General features: G+C 38.0%; 2 protein-coding genes across 5 annotated transcripts in view; one reads left to right on the plus strand and one right to left on the minus strand.

Annotated features, from left to right (window-relative positions):
• ATP2B1 (ATPase plasma membrane Ca2+ transporting 1) overlaps positions 1-18,807 on the plus strand; it is a 131,506-nt gene that overhangs the window by 51,079 nt on the left and 61,620 nt on the right. For all 4 annotated transcript variants that reach the window (XM_057556106.1, XM_057556104.1, XM_057556105.1 and 1 more), the window contains exon 2: positions 6,861-7,286. In XM_057556106.1, coding sequence (XP_057412089.1) covers positions 7,079-7,286 — 208 coding nt within the window. In that variant the 5' untranslated portion in view covers positions 6,861-7,078. The remainder of the gene's footprint in view (positions 1-6,860; positions 7,287-18,807) is intronic.
• On the minus strand, positions 3,265-4,063 carry LOC102998547 (ubiquitin carboxyl-terminal hydrolase isozyme L3-like). The gene has a single exon (XM_057556107.1). It carries the CDS (start codon positions 3,926-3,928, stop codon positions 3,449-3,451), a length of 480 nt encoding a protein of 159 aa, XP_057412090.1. The 5' UTR covers positions 3,929-4,063; the 3' UTR covers positions 3,265-3,448.

An 18,807-nucleotide genomic window follows, 5' to 3' on the forward strand; every position in this document is an offset into this window, starting at 1 on the left:
AGAATATATCTAGTCACTATTCTACACTAAAATTTCAAATGTTTTATGCTATCACTTATATGTGAAATCTAAAATACAATGCAAATGAACATATCTATGAAACAGACAGACTCACAGACATAGCGAACAGGCTTGTGGTTGCCAAGGGGGAGGGGGGTGGGGGAGGGAAGGATGGGAAGTTTGGGATTAGCAGATGCAAACTATTATATATAGTACGGATAAACAACAAGGTCCTACTGTATAGGACAGGGAACTATATTCAATATGCTGTGATAAACCATAATGGAAACGTATATGAAAAAGAATATATGTATAACTGAATCATTTTGCTCTACAGCAGAAATTAACACAACACTATAAATCAACAATACTTCAATGAAATTTTTTTAAAAATTTCAAATGTTTGAAAATAGCTATCATGAAATATGCATCCCCTAGACTGAATTTCTTCCACTACTTCAGTGGACTGATTTTCTGACATCTTCAACATTCTCTTTATTATTTTTTACACTATGTTTCTCATGGTAATTCAGACCTGACCAATGTGAAATCTGGTAGGCCTGTTGTCTATAATACAAATAAAAGTTGGTGCCTCTCTTTTGTTCATCAGTCTTTTTGATGTATTCAGTCATCAGTGCTTTATCTGTATAGCAGAGCTTCACTTATATTAGACTGTCATCAGGATTCTCTTTTCCTCTAGGTTTAGAAATATAGTAAAAATATCTAACATGTATTTACGATTTACTGTGTGTCAGGCTAATTTCACACTGTTTTACATATATTCACACATTTAGGGAGGTGTGTTATTTGTTATTATGTCTGTGTTTTACAGATGATCCTGTAACATTTTAGATGTGTTTGTCCAAGGCAAAGTAGAATCGGTCTATTAACTCCCTTTGTTAGTTGTTACACTCCTGTCATTGCTGCCTAAGACAGTTTGGGAGTGGGAGGGGAAAGCACTTACATTAATTAACATCAAGCTAATGCATACAGAGCTTTGAGTAAACTGAACCTTTGTCTTTGAATATATACTGTTTTATTTCTTGTATGTCATGTTTGTACAGTTATGTTTTTGGAATTAAATGTAGGAGACCATACTTTTGTACCAATTAAAGTTAGTTTCCCATTCCCACCTGTCTCCGATTCCGATTCTGTCATCTAACATACTTGCTGACTTACCTAGCTTCAAGTCATCTACAGATTGGAGAAACATAACTTCTATATTTTCACAGCACTAAAAAGTTTCGAGCAGTCAGGAATTAGGAGCCCAGTAATGCATTTAAAAACACCTTTCAGGTTGTTCCTTTTATTCTAATACACTTAGTTATAGTAGCATATACTTTCTTGCCTGCAGGAATCTTGTGTTACTGTATAATATTAATAATCATTTTTATTTTTAAAATTTATTTATTTATTTATTTATTTTTGGCTGTGTTGGGTCTTCGTTGCTGTGCGTGGGCTTTCTCTAGTTGTGGCGAGTGGGGGCTACTCTTCATTGCGGTGCGCGGGCTTCTCATTGCGGTGGCTTCTCTTGTTGCAGAGCATGGGCTCTAGGCGCGCAGGCTTCAGTAGTTGAGGCACACGAGCTCAGTAGTTGTGGCTTGTGGGCTGTAGAGCGCAGGCTCAGTAGTTGTGGCGCACGGGCTTAGTTGCTCTGTGGCATGTGAGATCTTCCTGGACCAAGGCTCGAACCCGTGTCCCCTGCATTGGTAGGTGGATTCTTAACTACTGTGCCACCAGGGAAGTCCCTAATAATCACTTCTAGAGCTCCATATTTCATCCAACTCCATATTTCATCCCCAAATCCACTATATTTCTTGTAGTTTTTCTAATGTGTGATATTTTTGTTGCTGTTATCATTGTTGAGTCTAAATAATATCTATACAACCATTCCACAATCTATAAGGCAAGTGACCTTGTGAAAGAAGGGATTGAATTGTAATATTAACAAAACTGTCTCTTTATGAGCTTCACTCAGTACTAAGACCTCATAGTCATCCTTTTGTTTTCTTTTGGGGGCCTGCCCATTCACAGTAAAGCTTATGTGTCAGTTGGAATCCATCTTATTCTTCTTTTTGAAGACTGTAACTATTTTTGCCCACTCTAGTTTTAAACCACCTCTGTCTTTTTATGTATTCCCTCAAAGATTATCAATAGTGGTTGGGTCAGAGACGTCATCTCGGGATTCTGGGATAAATTATATAGGCCTATGTAGATTAGGTATGTGTTTTCCTTAACATCCCCCTCTTGTGGAGCCTGAGCTTCCACTTAACATTTCTTCTTTAACTTTTCAAATGGAAGATCAGAATCTTTTAGTGAACGATGAGAAGCAAAGTAGATGTTCTACTGTGTTGTACCTCAATCCCAAATAGCATGTCTCTTGATTGTCATGTTGTAGCTAACAAATGAGAAGCAAAACTTTTTTGTTGTCTTTGGCATTTTTGTCAATTCAGTAGTTAGGTGAGTAAAAGAGTGAAGAGTTGGCAGAGAGGAAAATAGGGGGAGAGGCTATAGATGATCTAGAAATAGACGACAGCCCAATTTATCATTTGTAGGTAATCAGTAATTCAAGTAGTCTACTTTTGGAAAGCGGCTCGTTTGCATTTGGTGGTTTTCCCTGGACCTCTCTTTCTTTAAATAGTGGGGGACTGAACATGGTTGGTAATCATGTACTTATCAAAGCCTTATGGGTTGCAAAGTCATAGACAATCCCCAAAAGGAATTTATTGAAAAATTAATGAAAAGATTATGGATAGGACAGGCTTTAGGCATTGATTGACCAAGGAGCTCAAATGATCTAGCACTGACAGACATATGTCCTCCCTCCCTCCCTTTTAGATCCTTTCTCAGAGGCTTTCCACATCTCAGATTTAAGTTCAGTAAGAAGAGACAAGTCTCTGTTCCAGAGTCACAGCAGGTGCCTTGTTGTCACCTATGTATTGGTCTTTGTTGAGTCACATGCACGTTACTGAACCCATCATCCTTATGGTCAGGGGAATGTCTGGATATGGGGATGGACCACACTGAGAGTTGGGGAAGGGCAGATCCCCAAACAGAAAGTGAGGCCATTGCTGAGAAATGGGGGAGAAGGATGAGCTGATGTGGCAGATAACAAATATCCACTATAATGTCTATTAAATTCTGTTTTTATTGTATAAATTGGTACATTTGGTGTTGTTTATTTTTTAACCTACAGATATTTCCATTTCAACCTAATAAACATGAAAACTTAAAGTAGAGACAGTATAGTAAAAGAAGCATGGCTTTTTTTTTTTTTTAGTTCACATAAAGTTTAATCAGTCAAGTTAATGAAAATATCAAAATTTTTGAGTTAGTGTATGGCAGAAGAAATTTAATTTTGTTGCAAATAATACAGTATTTGGTGTTTCCATTCTGGACAAGCTAAGCTGCAGAAAGAGCAATGGCATTGAATCTCAGTTCATCAGGGTCACGTTCCATAAACTTCTTGCAAACTTCTATGGCATCCTAATTCATAGAGATGCCCATCTACATGAACTAATGCAATAAAATGAAGATCTACTTTTTCATCTATATTTGGTGCCTCAGTCTGACCTTCATGGGCACTGGTCTCATGAGTAACTCGAATGGCGTCATAGTTCTCCAGGTATCTGGCTCGTTCTTCAGGGCTCATTGATGCAGACTCCTCCAGGAATTTCTTCAAGGTTGATCCAGATTCAAAGTGCATCTTGTCTTTATTGTTGGCAATAGCATGGATTAGTCCAATTGTTCCACAGGCATTGCTGATGGTTTGCTTCATGAAATATACTGATGATGTAACATCTTGCCCCTGAGATTTTGTTTTTTCCTCTTCTTCTGTTCTGAATATTTCATACTTTTCTGTAATAGGGAAGAGAAGCAACACTGCACACACTGGTCTTGGTACCATGCTAAGGAGTTCAGGATCCATTCCATATACATCAACACACTGCCAGTTAGGATGTAGACCTAATTATTTGAGAAACTGGTTGGTGACCTCGGGATTGGCCTCCAGCGGCAGCCAGCGTTGACTCTCCATGTCCGCTCCGCCCGGCCCCTCTCCAGCTCTCACCAGAAGCATGGCTTTTGAGTTGCAAACAGAGATTTCAGATCCTAGCTATGTTATGTATCCTTATTGTTGAGAAATTTAAGGGCACCCAATAAATAACACGCTTCTCTCCTGCTTGAATTCTGTGAAGAGAAAAGACAAATATTGGCACATAGGAATAAAAACAGTTTTATTACTGACAAAAGCTGAAATGAAAGTTTTTGTGTGACAACAATGAAGTTCTAATATTGAATCCAGAGCTAAACAGTTATTTATCACCCCCCGCCCCAGCCCCCGGACACTTTGAACAATAGGCTTTTTTACCTGGGGGTCTGCCCCTAATAACTCAGACCAGAATGGATGAGTCCTGCAGACATCAGGCTCACAAAGAACACAGGGAGGTGAGGAAGCTATGTATGTCTAGTTGTTCTCCGAAAATCTGTCAAGCAGCTCATTTCACCTCAGTGGTAATGGGTTGGGTAGGAGGTCAGAAATTGTTGAGGAAAATTCCTCTTTGTGGAAACCAGAGGAATGATGACATACATGCTTCCAACACATAAACTAATGAACCTTAATTATTTTATCTCTTCAGTAAATAATAATAATTTGTTTTAGGGTTGGTGTGATGTTCAGATACCAAGAAATTTGGGGTATGAAAACTCAGAGAGTATCAAATAACCACCCTCTTCAGTTTTTGAAGTTGGGTTATTATAATAATTGATGTGTGAGTAGGAACCCACTTTGCCTAGGAGATGAGTAAAATTAGTAATAATTGGGCAAGCAGAAGGATTTGTGAAGTGGGAGGAAGCAGGCAAGAAAATGTCTTACAGAGTTCATAACTATCACATCCTTGTAAATTTAAGCCAAGGCAAGCAAACTTTCCCTCCACTAGCCATCCTCAACAATTTAGTTTTTAGCCCGTTCTCCTGTCCAGTGCTTCTCACATTGTACTCTCTGAACTAATAACATCAGTATCCCCTGAGAATTTGTTAGGAAAGCAAATTCTGGAGCCCACCCTTATCCTACTGAAACTCTGGAAGTGGGGCCCAGCAATCTGTATTTTAACAAGTCCTCTAGGCAATTTTGATGGATATTGAACCACATACCATGATTTGCAAACATCCCCATAACAGTTTCATAGCTGGATATTAATTGTACTTGCAAGTAATCTTTTCTAGTTCCTCATCATTAAGCATTTATTAAATATGGAATATTTTGGGGAGGGAGAGAGGCTGAATAGGTAAAATAGAGCTTAGGCTTGAATGCCAAACAGATATGAACAATAAGACTGTGTTTTCATTCTATAGGTTTAGATATAGTGGCATGATAACTGTTTAAAAGACTAACTGTAGCAGCAAAATGTAGAAGGGATTCGTTATAGGAGATAATAGAATGAGAGAGAAACTCTAGGGGTAGTGATTATAATTTGTGTAGGGGGACTCAAAGATCAGGAAGAAAAGGGGATCTGTAGAAGAGGCTTTTCAAAGGAAGAGTTAATTGAACTCAGTTCACTGAAAGCTGGGGTGGACAGAATCAAAGATGATATAAGATCTCAAATCCAGATGATTAAGATAATGATAGTTGGGAAGGGAGCTTTCTAATTAGAGAATAAGATGAATCCATTGTTGGGCATGTTAACTTTGAGGTCATACTTTAAAGGACATATATTGAGAAGGAAGAGTTGAGAGCTCATTCTTAGGTGGTTTAGAGTAAGAGGAGAACTTGAAAGTACATTTGTCCCTTGGTATTGGCAGGAGATTGGTTCTAGGACACCCCTCCCCCCGCCAAGCCCCCACAGGATACCAAAATCTGTGGATGCTCAAGTCCCTTACTGTCGGCCCTCTATCTGTGGGTTCCACGTTTGCAGATTCAACCAAGAATTGTGAAGAAAATTAAAATAATGCATTCATTCATTCTTGAAATGCTTATTTAATGTCTACCATGGGTCTGGCACAGTTCTAGGTTCTCAGCATATAGAAATGGACCAACCCATGCCCTGTATGCAGAACTAATATTGTAGGTGGAGGGAGACAACAAATAAGTAAATCAATGAACAAGATAATTTCAGATAATACTAAGGGCCAGCAAAGAAAATAAAACAGAGTAACGGTAAAGAGTGACTAAGGGGTAGAGAATTTCTTTAGATAGTCAACGAAGACCTGAGGCAGTGACATGTGACAGAAATCAGTTGGAAAATGTGAAATATGTGAAAGATAGTTTTAGGAAGCCAAAAGTTGCTGGCATCACAGAGTGGCCAAGGAGAGTTGCAGGAAAACATATGAGAAGTTCACTGTGCTTTTTGCCCTTTCGGGGACTCTCCCATATGAAAGGTTTGGAGAGACAGGGTAGTGTATTTGAAGGAACATGGGTTTAGAGGCATCCCAACTCATTCATGTCAGGCATCTGTGGGCTGTGTAGAAACCCCTCAATTTCTCTGAGGCTTATTCTCCTCAGTAGAGTAAGGAGCAGTAACACCTCATGGGATTAAATCGTGATGATTAAATGAGAGAATGAATTTAAAGCAACTAACGTAGTGCTTAATGATAACTATTAATAATCCCTAACAGTTATGTGAAATATAGTTTCATTTAATAATGGTGAAAGCTAATGTCTCTTGATATACAATTTTATTTAGAAGTTATACTTTGACCTTTTATCATGCAAAACATTTTAAGGGCATGAAACTACAGTAAAAAATATTTTTGCAATTAAATGATATACTTTGATTAGCTACCTGATGACACTTAGAAAGTATGCTTATATGCATAATACTCTCATATGGATTTTACTAATTTTAAATATTTTCTTCTTACAGATGTGTACGTCTCATGACTGATAGGAAGAAACTAGTCATGGGCCAAAGGTCAAGATACTTCCCTGGGAAATGCTGCTGATGCTCCTCTACGAAGTCATACAATGAGTGTTTGGTTTAAGAAAGATTTTCATATTTAAAAGATTTTCATCTTGGATATATATCAAGTGAAAATTAGAGTCTTTTGGGAAACATTTTCCTCCTGTTAAATTATACTTGTAATGGGCGACATGGCAAACAACTCGGTTGCATATGGTGGTGTAAAAAACTCTTTGAAGGAAGCTAATCATGATGGAGACTTTGGAATTACACTCGCAGAGCTGCGGGCTCTCATGGAGCTCAGGTCTACAGATGCATTACGAAAAATACAGGAAAGCTATGGAGATGTCTATGGAATTTGCACCAGGTTAAAAACATCTCCCAATGAAGGTGAGTTTTATTACATTCATTTTTAGTACTTTGGCGAGTTCTGTAATTGGCTCATAAATAATCATGCTTAGATTGTCTTGGCTATTGTTTGATTATGCCATATTTTTCGTGGCATTAAAGATTGGTGTAAAGTAACTTCAGATCAAAAAAAGTGTTGCAAATTATTTTAAGTTGGTGGGAGAAAGTATTTTGTACTGTCGCACATATTGCTGCTTGTTTACGATAGCATGATTGTCTTTCCACTTGAGCTGGAATCAGGCTTGGTAGTTCCCAGGGGATTCAGTGGAACTAAACCCTGCTCACTATCCTTCATTTTGCCAGGCGGCTTAAAATAGCTTTCACTGCCAGTAGCTGACCAAGTTTGTTTTTTTTTTTTAACCTAAACTTTAACAATTAGTTCAGAAGGTACCAGAGCAAATGGAGTAGATTAGATGGCAATTTTTAATTTAGCGGACATTTCCTTTGATTAAAAATAGTTTTCAATCTTCGAATTATATTCAGTTTCCCTGTGTTCAAAGAAATCTTTGGTTTCATAATTCTTGATTTGTAGTACATTTCTTTTTGAAAAACAGAAACGTTCATTATAACTTCATTGCGTTATGGTCTTTGAAATGGTTTGAAGGGATAATCTTTTATTTAATACATTGATCATGTTGAATATAAAGGTAAGGTTAGGAAGTTTCCAAAAAGGATTTCCAAATTGCAAAGGAGGGGGGGAAGGATACATGAGGATGAATGTTTGGTGATTACAATTTATTTTAGTAAGGAAGGGAAATTATTAATGCTAAAGTTTAAAAGATATTAGTATATATTCCAAAGCCAATTCTAGAAAAATTGTGCTTCAGTGTTTTTCTTAACATTTTTCCTAAAACATCTTATGCCTTGCCACTACTTGTGATAAATTTTAAGGTAATAGCAAAAAGTTATTTCCAAAGTTGTAAAAGAATTTTAAATCACACTAAAAGATTCTTTAAAACCTTTATGTAATTCTATGTGAATTGCTCATTGTTTTATTGGTAGGTAGTTGCTTTAATTTTTCTGAGGTAGCATGGTCTTGAGGAAGCTAATGTCAGTATTCACATATATCCTAAAAGGGCTTCCTCAGATCAGTTGGAGTATATTCTTTTTTCTGTAAAGTCTTCCAGATTGTCTGGATCTTTTCCTCAAGTCAGAACCACTAGAAACGTGGACTTCTCAGTTATACATTAAATATGCTGCACCATTTTAAGAGCTGGACCCCTGCTGCTTAAATTCAGCGAATCAGGAACAGACCCATGGAACTTTTAATAGATGTAATTTGACAAACTTTGGAGTTTGTTCAGTATGCAAATCTACTTTAAAATGTTAGCTAACTTCATATAACTTTAGAGATTTGTACATTAAGTTGCTATTCTCAATTGGTAGATTCATTAATTCAACCGTATGTACATACTACGTTTAATCTAAAACCTAATATTGGATGTTTCATGATCACCAAATTGATAGGGTATATTAACATTAAAAACCCTCAATATTTATAACAACATAGTTTGTTCATAAAAACGATATTGGGGCTTCCCTGGCGGTGCAGTGGTTAAGAACCCGCCTGCCCATGCAGGGGACATGGGTTTGAGCCCTGGTCCGGGAAGATCCCACATGCCACAGAGCAACTAAGCCCGTGCGCCACAACTGCTGAGCCCGCATGCTGCAACTACTGAAGCCTGCATGCCTAGAGCCTGTGCTCCGCAACAAGAGAAGCCACCGCAATGAGAAGCCCGCACGCCGCAACAAAGAGTAGCCCCTGCTCGCTGCAACTAGCGAAAGCGCATGCGCAGCAACAAAGACCCAACGTAGCAAAAATAAATAAGTTAATTAATTAATTTTAAAAAACCTAATATTGAACTTCACTTTGAAATCTGCACATATTTGCACTTCCCTCAACCATGTCTTTGTGTTTCCCTGCTGTTAATTATGAGAAGACAAAACTTCTGATTAACTAAAAACCCTTCCATGGTGCTTTTTCATTTTTAATGGACATTATTTCTCTTTAGTTTGCACTGCAGTTTCTTCTGTGTTGTTGTTTTGGGCAGTTCTCCTTACATTGACTTTGGTTTAATTAGTGAAGTTTCTTAAATTAACGGAAACTTTGTACCTAGTACAGTAGGTTTTAAAATTTAGGGAGGGGATGGTTATGTATCTCTTTTACGACATGGTGGAAGTTGTGGATAATCTCTAGAAATATTCACTTAACACTCAAAATTTTGTGTGTATTGTTGCTGCTTTGTGCTATTAAACAAGTGTATGCCATTTTCCCCGTCTTTTATTCTTAGAAAATTCTTGCTCATCTTCTTCCTAGTATTGTGAATTTAATTTTTGTCAAAATTTGTACAAACTTTTGTCTTCACTGTTTATATATATATAGTTTGTCATTTTGAAATATTCTTCTAAAGAATGTGAAAAAGCCATTGTAAGCATTATGTTTGTGTTTACAGTCGTCGTAAGAATAAATAAAAACAACAGCAGCCTTCACAGAAATGTTATTTCCCAAGGAATAGTTCTAGTTTAATTTAGAAATAATTCACTCAGAAGCTAATGAATATTTTGTCACTGATCAACTAGGCAAATGGTAACAAATGACTCATCCCTGGGAATAATCAGCTAGGAGTTTTTATGCCCAAGTAAAATGATCTAGACAATAAGTAGCCTTTTTTTTTTTTTTTTTTAGTATAATCTGCTTATAGACAGGGAAAGTGAGATAACAATGATTCTTTAAAGTACAGGAATTTTGGTTAGGTAAAACTGAAGTTTATCTGTCACTTTAGTTCTTTCATTCATTCATTCATTGACACAGTCTTTTGTCAGATCTAGATTTATGATAGTCATATGTTTTATATACCCCCTAAAAAAAGAATTAGTGTTGGCAGTTTTAACTGTAAGATAATCGTAAGTGTATAATTAAATTACATCCCAATTTCAGAGATGTTAATAAAATATAAGAATGTGTGTGTTTTAGAATTGCTGAGATATTGTGTTTATTGGGTATCTCCTATCTTGTTGGCACTTACCTAGGCTCTGGGCATACATCCATGAATAAAAGAAAACTTCCTGCCTTATTTTTACATGGGGAAGACAAGTTCACAAGACAAATGAGATGTGTAGTGTGTTAGTGATATATGCCTAAGAGAAAAATGAGTGGAGAAGGAAAATCAGAAATATTTGGGATGTAGATATTAGATTGCTCTAAAGTCTGGAGGAACAATTAAAGATGTTTCTTAAGAACAACAACGATAATAAGTGACGCGTAGATAACGCTTTTTGTGCCAAATTGGTAGTTAGTACTTATAAATGTCAACTTACTTTATCCTCACAACAACCTTATCCTGTTTTACAGTCAAAGAACCCACAGCACAAAAAGGTTAAGCAACTTAGCTGAAGTCTCACAGCTCATAAGTCCAGAGGAGGGATTCAAACCTAGACAGAGGACATGCCTTTAACTACTGTAGTGTACTTCGTGTTATAAAAGTTCATCTCATTCAGCTTGCGAAAGAGTTGAGAGATTGAGAAAGAAGTACCTGTATTCTCTCGTCACAATAGTATTTTTTTGATGGCAGGAATTACATGATGAAAAAAAAAAAATGGGGATTTAAGATTCTGTTTATTAGTTGGTCTTTAAAATATGCCCTCCTCAGGAAGTTGTGTTTGTGTGCTTCCTCATTTGGCCTGCTAATTTATTGCTTGTTTTCTAGCAGAGCAGTGCTTTAACTTGATTTCAAGCATACTGTACGTGTACTGATCAATAGCAAGTGTTTTGAGCCAGATGTAATTTTCATATTAAAAACTTCCTAGTGGTTCTGATTAATTATCTTTACTCTTAAAAGAATTAGAACTGTAAATTTCAAGGTTAACTGGAATGAGATTTATTGCTTCATATTTTTGGTTTTATGTGTTAGCAAGCACCTATCTTATAGTCCTCAGAATCCAAGAAGATACTTTTAAGGCAAAATAATCTTCTAATATCCTAACTATAATAAAACTGCCATTACAGTTTTGTTCTTCTGTATCATTATTGTTTCCCTACATTAACCTTCTTATTCCTGTTCTAAACCATATTTCTTGATCTTTTTATTGTTACCCTAGCTTTTGGTATCTTTCCCATTTTAATGTGTTCCTATATTATCTATATTATATTTTATATTGGATGGTAGAATAGACTCTAATAAGATTTACAGAATGCAAATCTCAGCCCTTGGTATCATTTATTATTCATAGTACTGTATCAAGCAAAGGATAAAAATGAATTCATAAAAATTAAAGATAGGTACTGAATGGTACTCTGTAAGAGGCATGACTTTATGGATTTGTAAAGGGCAGGAAAGCAAATGAGACACCAAGCTTTTTAAGTGGTAGTTGCTAAAATTAGGTAGACGAGAACAAAAAAACAAAGGAAATAAGGAAACAGTGGTAGAGAGAAGCAAAAGTAGTGTGTGGTAGGAAGCAGGGTAGAGTCAACAGCAATTGTCCCTGGCTGACTAATGTTTCCATAATATTTCAGATGGCAGTTTATATTTGCACTTGCTAGTAGTAAGGTTGTTGGTAATGGTGTGCTTTGACCACGTCTTCATGATGTAATACAATAAAATTGACATTCACACATGGAAATATATTTTAACTCTCGAAAGAAGTCAGCCTTTTGCCCAGGATAAATCATTACTGACTTACAGGCTACTACAAGACCACTGTGAGTCCCTGATGTATGTGTTTGGTCATACAGGTTGGTTTTAGGCATTGGACAAGGATTTGCATGGCCACGGTGTGCCAGCCACGTATGTTTTAATACTTGTATACAGTTATCAATGAGGGTTGTCCATTGATGATCCTGTGTGACCTTGTCCTAGAAATTTATTCCTGCTCTAATAGAGAATTGTATACCCCAATAAAATTTTTTTAAAAATAGAGAATTATACATTTAATTTAAATCCTGCTCAGATTACCAGTTTTCATTGCTTATTAATTTTTTGCAGATAATTGTAACACTGACTACTTCTTCTCAAACCTTGTAGCATATATATATTATTTTTTAAAGTTGTACTTGATAGAGCCTGAAGTAACATCGCTTTGTTAGTTTTTTCAAGTTCAGTTTTCTCAGTACAATAGACATATTTCCTTCCCAAGGCATTCTCTTCTGCTTTCATAACACTATACTCTCAAGGTTTGCTTTCTTCCTGTCTGGCCCGGTTCATCCGCCTCCTGTGCTTTCCTTTCAGTGCTGGCAGGCCTTGTGTTTCTGTTCACGGTGCACTCCGCATTCTCCCTGGGTGATGCTCTCCACTTCTAAGACTTCACATCTGACTCTGACATCTGTGGCTCCAGTCCAGGCTTTTCTCCCAGGCTTTGGACCCTTTTGAAAGCTCAGTTGCTTTTAGACATCTTCGTTTTCTCAGCCTCTCCAAACTTTCCCTTCTGAAAGCATATTTCCTCTTTCCCCCTTTGCAGTGAAACCGTCATCCATCTTGCTAGATAGACTTGACTTTGATAGGAGTCTTTCACCTGTTCTCACTCACTGGGTCGACAAGACGTGGAAATTCTAACTCCTAACTGTCTCTTAACTCAAGGGTGTCTGCTTCTCTACCTCCCCACCACCCTGCTGGAGGCTGCTGTCTTTCTCTTGCATAATTCAGGTAACAACATAACTAACTGGTGTATTTTCCTGTCTCCCTTCACGCTGCCTGTCACTTTCCTGCTGGAAGCTGGCAGTGGTTTTCCACTGCCCTTAGAAGGAAGTTCAGACTTCTCACTTAGGTTAACAAATTTCTTTGGGGTCTGGCTTCTGCTTACCTCATCTCATCTCATCTCATCTCATTTTCCAACTCTCCTCCTCAGTATTTGAGGCATAGCAAAATTTTCAGTTTTCTTAAATACTGTTGTGCCAAGCTCACTCTTGTTTCTGGTCCTGTTACATGATGATCTTTTCACCTAAAACACTCTACCTCACCCTTCCTGTGACTGTCTCTCTTAATCATTCCTGAGATCTCAAGTTTGGTATCTTAGAACTCCCTTGTCCACCCCAACCCCGTAAATTTGGATTCCAGTTCCCTTTGCTGGCTTCCATTAACAGCCTCACCGCCCGCATCATAATATGTAACACACTGGCTTGTGATTAACTGATTACTTGTGAAGTCTGCCCCACTAAACTGTGAGTTCCTTGAAGGCAAGTGCCAGAGAAAGACATCCTGTCTGACTCATTTCCCCTTGTATGTTTATGCCTATCACAGTATCTGGCCCATGGTTGGCATTCAGGAACTAAGCCTAAGTTTGAACTTAGACAGTGATTCACTTAAATTTGAGGGCAGTCTCCTTTTCTTTTGAAATTGAAAATATGATGAGGGTATTAGTCTGTTTTTCAGGAAGAATGAACACAAACACAAATTTTCACATACTTTCTTGATCTGTGTGTTTTCCTGTGGCCCTCACTTAAAGAATGCAGGCTGGCTGCTGCCACCACTACCACTACTCCACACACACACACACGCACACACACATGCGCACACACACACACAAATACTGACATAATTTCAAGTACAGAATTTGATAAGATTGGGATGTGCTATGTAATAGCCATGATTTTCAGTTAAATCCACCTGCTTTCTATATTCCATTACTCTCCCCTCTTCATTTTCTAAAATTGAGACATGTTTTTATTAGCCCCAGCAGTTGGAATGCTACAGTTTTTTTTTTTTTGCTAAAACATCAAGCTATTGATAGAATTTGCATTTTATTCCATAATCTATCCCTTTCACACATAAAGACAGTATTCTTGAGCCATTATCTATTCATAGAATGGTAGATCCAGACCCCAAAAGCATATATTCTGAGCTGGTTTTGTTTTTTCTCTTTGTCAAGCTAACTGGGCCCTAATGAGATCAATGCCCTTGGCCTTATTGCTGCTACACTACAATCAACGGAGCCAACAGGACTAGGCAGAAGATTCTCAGTATATTTATTCATATGTTATTCTAAATGATTTGATATCATATCTCCTCTCTTTTTAAAACTAGGACCATGTAGTCTCATTACCAGTTCCAACTGCTTACCTTTCTCTTCCCCGCAAACTTTGCTTTCTCCCCCCTCACAGTGGCGCCTCTTCCTACACCTATAATAGGCTAACACCCGCGCCCTGGATTCCATTTACTCTGGCTTCTGCAAAGGCTTTGCTGTACATTAACTAGCCTGTGTCTCTCCTGTATCACCAGTGTGGTCTTCTCTAGTTGGTCATTTCCATTGCTAAATAACTTGCCTTAATATCTGTCACTCATCTTTAAAAAGCAAAACGGGTTTTATTTACCCATTTTAATTCACCTTTACTGCTTTATTTTACTTTTACTGCTTTGTTTCTCTCCATTGCATCACACTCCTAGAAGAAGTTACTGTACTCACTGTTTCCACTTAACTAATTCCCATTATCTGTCAAATTCTTTCTAATCAGACTTTCTTCCATACCTCCACTGGAAGATTCCTTATCAAGGCCATCGGCCTCCATCTAGTGAAAGCCAGTTATCCATTCTCTGTCTTCATTTTACTCCACTTTTGTAACACCATTTGATATAATCAGCCACATCATCTTTTTTAAAACTCCCTTTCTGTAATACTGCATGAATCTATTTGTAAGTGCATGTGTATGTGTATCCCCTTTTCTTCTCAGTTTTCTTTGGTGTTTTAAGAACCCTAGCTGATCTTCAAATCAAATGTTGGAGTGCTCCAAGGCTCTTGCCTCAGCCCTGCTTTCTTCTTGTCAACTTACTTTAGCTTTCTAGAAGCTCTCATTAGGCCCATGGCTCCAGAATCATCTGTATATTGAGGACTCTCTGGCTCAGATCTCTCTGTGAGTTCTGAATATGGATAACCGGCTGTCTACTAGACATTCCTGCTTCTTGTTTAATGGTGATCTCATGTTTAAATCGATAAAGCAGAACCATTAACTCCTGCCTTCCTTTTTCCACCCAAATCTACAGTTCCCAAAGCCTGCCCTATCTTGGTAAATGTCTCTATCATCCATCCACTTGAGTGCATGGACAAAAAAGAATCTAGGTATCATTCTTTATCCTTCTTTTTTTCTTTCATCCACATCCACTCCTTCAGCAAGTTCTGTCTGATCTCCTTACAAGATACCTGGCAGACTCAGTGACTCTGCCTCCATTTCTTTCTTTTTTTTTTTTTTAATTTATTTATTTATTTGGCTGCTTTGGGTCTTTGTTGCTGCGCTCAGGCTACTCTTCGTTGCAGTGCGCGGGCTTCTCATTGCGGTGGCTTCTCTTGTGGAGCTTGGGCTCTAGGCACACGGGCTTCAGTAGTTGTGGCTCACGGGCTCTAGAGCACAGGCTCAGCAGCTGTGGCGCACGGGCTTAGTTGCTCTGCGGCACGTTGGGATCTTCCTGGACCAGGGCTCGAACCCGTGTCCCCTGCATTGGCAGGCAGTTTCTTAACCACTGTGCCACCAGGGAAGTCCTCTGCCTCCATTTCTGAACCCAGGTGCAAACTACCACCATCTCTTACTTTGTACTGCAGCGGCCTCCCAGCTGGTCTTTTCCTCCACTCTCCAACTCTTCAATTTATCCTTCAGACAATTTAAATGAAATTAGTTATCACTACCCTGCTATAAAGCCTTCTAGTGGTATCCATTGCACTTAGAATAAATGCCAGTCCTCTCTTCATACTATTTTAATTGTCTCTTTATTTATCTCCCTCCAGTATAATATAAGCTTGCTGAATGTAAGACTTGTTTTGTTCACACTGGCTTTTTAGCAAGTAGAACAGTACCTGGAAGTAGCAGATATTCAGTAAGTATCAGGAGTCAGGGGAGGGGGGACAGACTGCTGCAGAACTCTGAACTTCATTATATTTAGATTATGTGAGTTTATTATTTTACATGAATAGAAATCAGCTGTCCCCAAAATGGAGTTAAAACCTATAGTGTTCAGTCTGTAACTTGTCTTTCTCCTTACTTACCTTAACTAACTGTTGCCCTGTAGTTTATGGTTTATAAACTTTGTACCTTCTCCTTTGGTCCTCCCAAACTATCTGAGTTATACCAATAAATATTAATGCCCCCCCAACCCCAAAGGGGTTAAGTGACTTGCACAAGATTTCAGTAGGTGAATTGGAGCCTGGGTTTTCTAATTCCTAAACCAGACAGCTTTAGTGGTGCAGTGACCTAGGTGTGTGCTTGTATATGTGGTGGGAGCATAGGAAGAATTATGATAACCTTTGGATCAGCTGCTTTTTTACTTTCCTTATTCCCTCCAAGATACATTTTTAAGCGATCTTTAGCTTTATGGCTGTTCTTTTCAGCATTAACAAAATATTGGCCCCTGTTACAACCAATATAAGTTAAGATTTAATCAACTATTTTTATAGTTGCAGTGGTGATATTTAAAACTGAGGTGTTTTATGTAGTTAATGGTAGACTCTATTAAGGGTGAGTTAAACTGATAGAACCAGTATCTTCAAACATACTTCTTAGAAAGAATTGGAGACTGACACAGGGAGGGATAACAATCTTTTTTTTTTGCTGTAAGGGCATTAAAATATAAGACAGAGCAAACCTACCCACTGTCTAATATCATCCTTTCATAAAAGAAAGGGTATTTTATTTGAAAAGCAGTAAGCACATAATTTCAGAACATCTCAAAGTATAGTTCTTTAAAACAAATACATTCTGTTTTGTGGGAAACCTCACTGCATCGATTCCCTTATCCCCCGATTAAACCACAGACTGTTGTTAACTGTTTGCAGCCAGGATTGGTGAGGGGCATTGCTCTCGCCTGAAGAAACAGTGTGTGGATTCTAAGTTATAATTTGCAAGTTTCCTCTCTCATATTGTCTTTCCCCCTAGTCCTTTGTCCCCTACTCCAGTGCAGTCCTTCACTGCCTTTCTATCCATTGACTCTGACTCAAAGCCTAGAGCTCTGTGGAAGCTTTCAGTTGATGACTTTTGTCATCAGAAATCTAAGATGCTTTTTGAACTGCCTAGTGTGGACCCGACTGTGCTACAGTTGCTTGTGAAAACATTCTCTGGAAGCTTTTTGGTGTCTTTAACAAGTAAATAAGTAATTAATAAATAAAAAACCAAAGTAAATAATTACTTTAAGATCTGTATATTCATCTCTCATTGTTGTAATAATGAACTTCCTTTGTTTTCTCTCTTCTGCTCTTTGCCCGCCTCTGCATCCAGAGTAATAGCTGAAACACTTAAAGCCGAGAGCCTTACAGTGATCTGCTGTTTCCCTGTCTTCTTCCTATGCTGTTCTCTTAGAATGAATTCTTGCCAAAAAATAAAGAGTTGAGGTTAAATGGATTATAAAATTTAAATTTATAATGATAAATTAAAAGTCATGTCATCCTGGTATCTCTGTCCTCTTCTTCAGTGTTCTTTTCCTTTTTTAAAAAAATTTATTTATTTATTTTTGGCTGCATTGGGTCTTTGCTGCTCCACGTGGGCTCTTCTCTAGTTGTGGCGAGTGGGGGCTGCTCTTTGTTGCGGTGCGCGGGCTTCTCACTGCAGTGGCTTCTCGTTGCAGAGCACGGGCTCTAGGCATGCAGGCTTCAGTAGCTGTGGCACACGGGCTCAGTAGTTGTGCCTCGCAGGCTCTAGAGTGCAGGCTCAGTAGTTGTGGCGCACAGGCTTAGTTGCTCCGTGGCATGTGGGATCTTCCTGGACCACAGCTCGAACCTGTGTCCCCTGCATTGGCAGGTGGATTCTTAACCACTGCGCCACCAGGGAAGTCCCTTCTTCAGTGTTCTTAAACTAAGGAAAAATGTCATTTGTCACTGCTGCCTGTGTTTTCATAGTCCCACAATAATGTAAATATGTACATGCTTTGCATTAACTAGTTGGGATATATCTAGGCTCGACAGGATCAGCAGGATTAAATTAGAGAAGGACTTGCTTGGTAGGGTGAAGGAAAGGCAAATTTGATCATCCAGCTCTCTCTTAACCTTTTGCTTCATAGCTTTCTAATTCCATGCTCCAGGCAATAAATAGTATGTCCTACAAGGTACCTTTTCCTTTACAGTGATGGTCAGTCAATAGCACTACCTGTTTCTTTAACTGGAAATAAATCCTAAAAAGTAAACTTGAAGGAAAGGTCATCCTAAGTCTCCTGTTTTTTTTGTGACTTGCAAATCTTTTATCAATTGAAGTATAATAGACCTTTTTTTTTTTTTTTGGACCGTGCCACGCCTTACAGGATCTTAGTTCCCCAACCAGAGATTGAACCTGGGCCCTGGCAGTGAAAGTCCTAACCACTGGACTGCCAGGGAATTCCCTATAACAGACCTTTTAGACTAGAAGTTTTAGAGCTTACAGTGGATGAACTTTTCATTGTTTTTCAGCAAATAAGAATGAAAATAAAAGACTTTTACTTATTAAGTTAACCAAGATGCAATAAATAAATCAAATAAATATCGTTATATACTTCCCCACTTTTGGAGGAAAAATATCGTAAGTAAAGTTCAGGGAAATGTTTAATTCCAATATAAAACCGTC

This window comes from Balaenoptera acutorostrata, chromosome 11 (assembly GCF_949987535.1).
Source record: "Balaenoptera acutorostrata chromosome 11, mBalAcu1.1, whole genome shotgun sequence".
NCBI lineage: Eukaryota > Metazoa > Chordata > Mammalia > Artiodactyla > Balaenopteridae > Balaenoptera > Balaenoptera acutorostrata.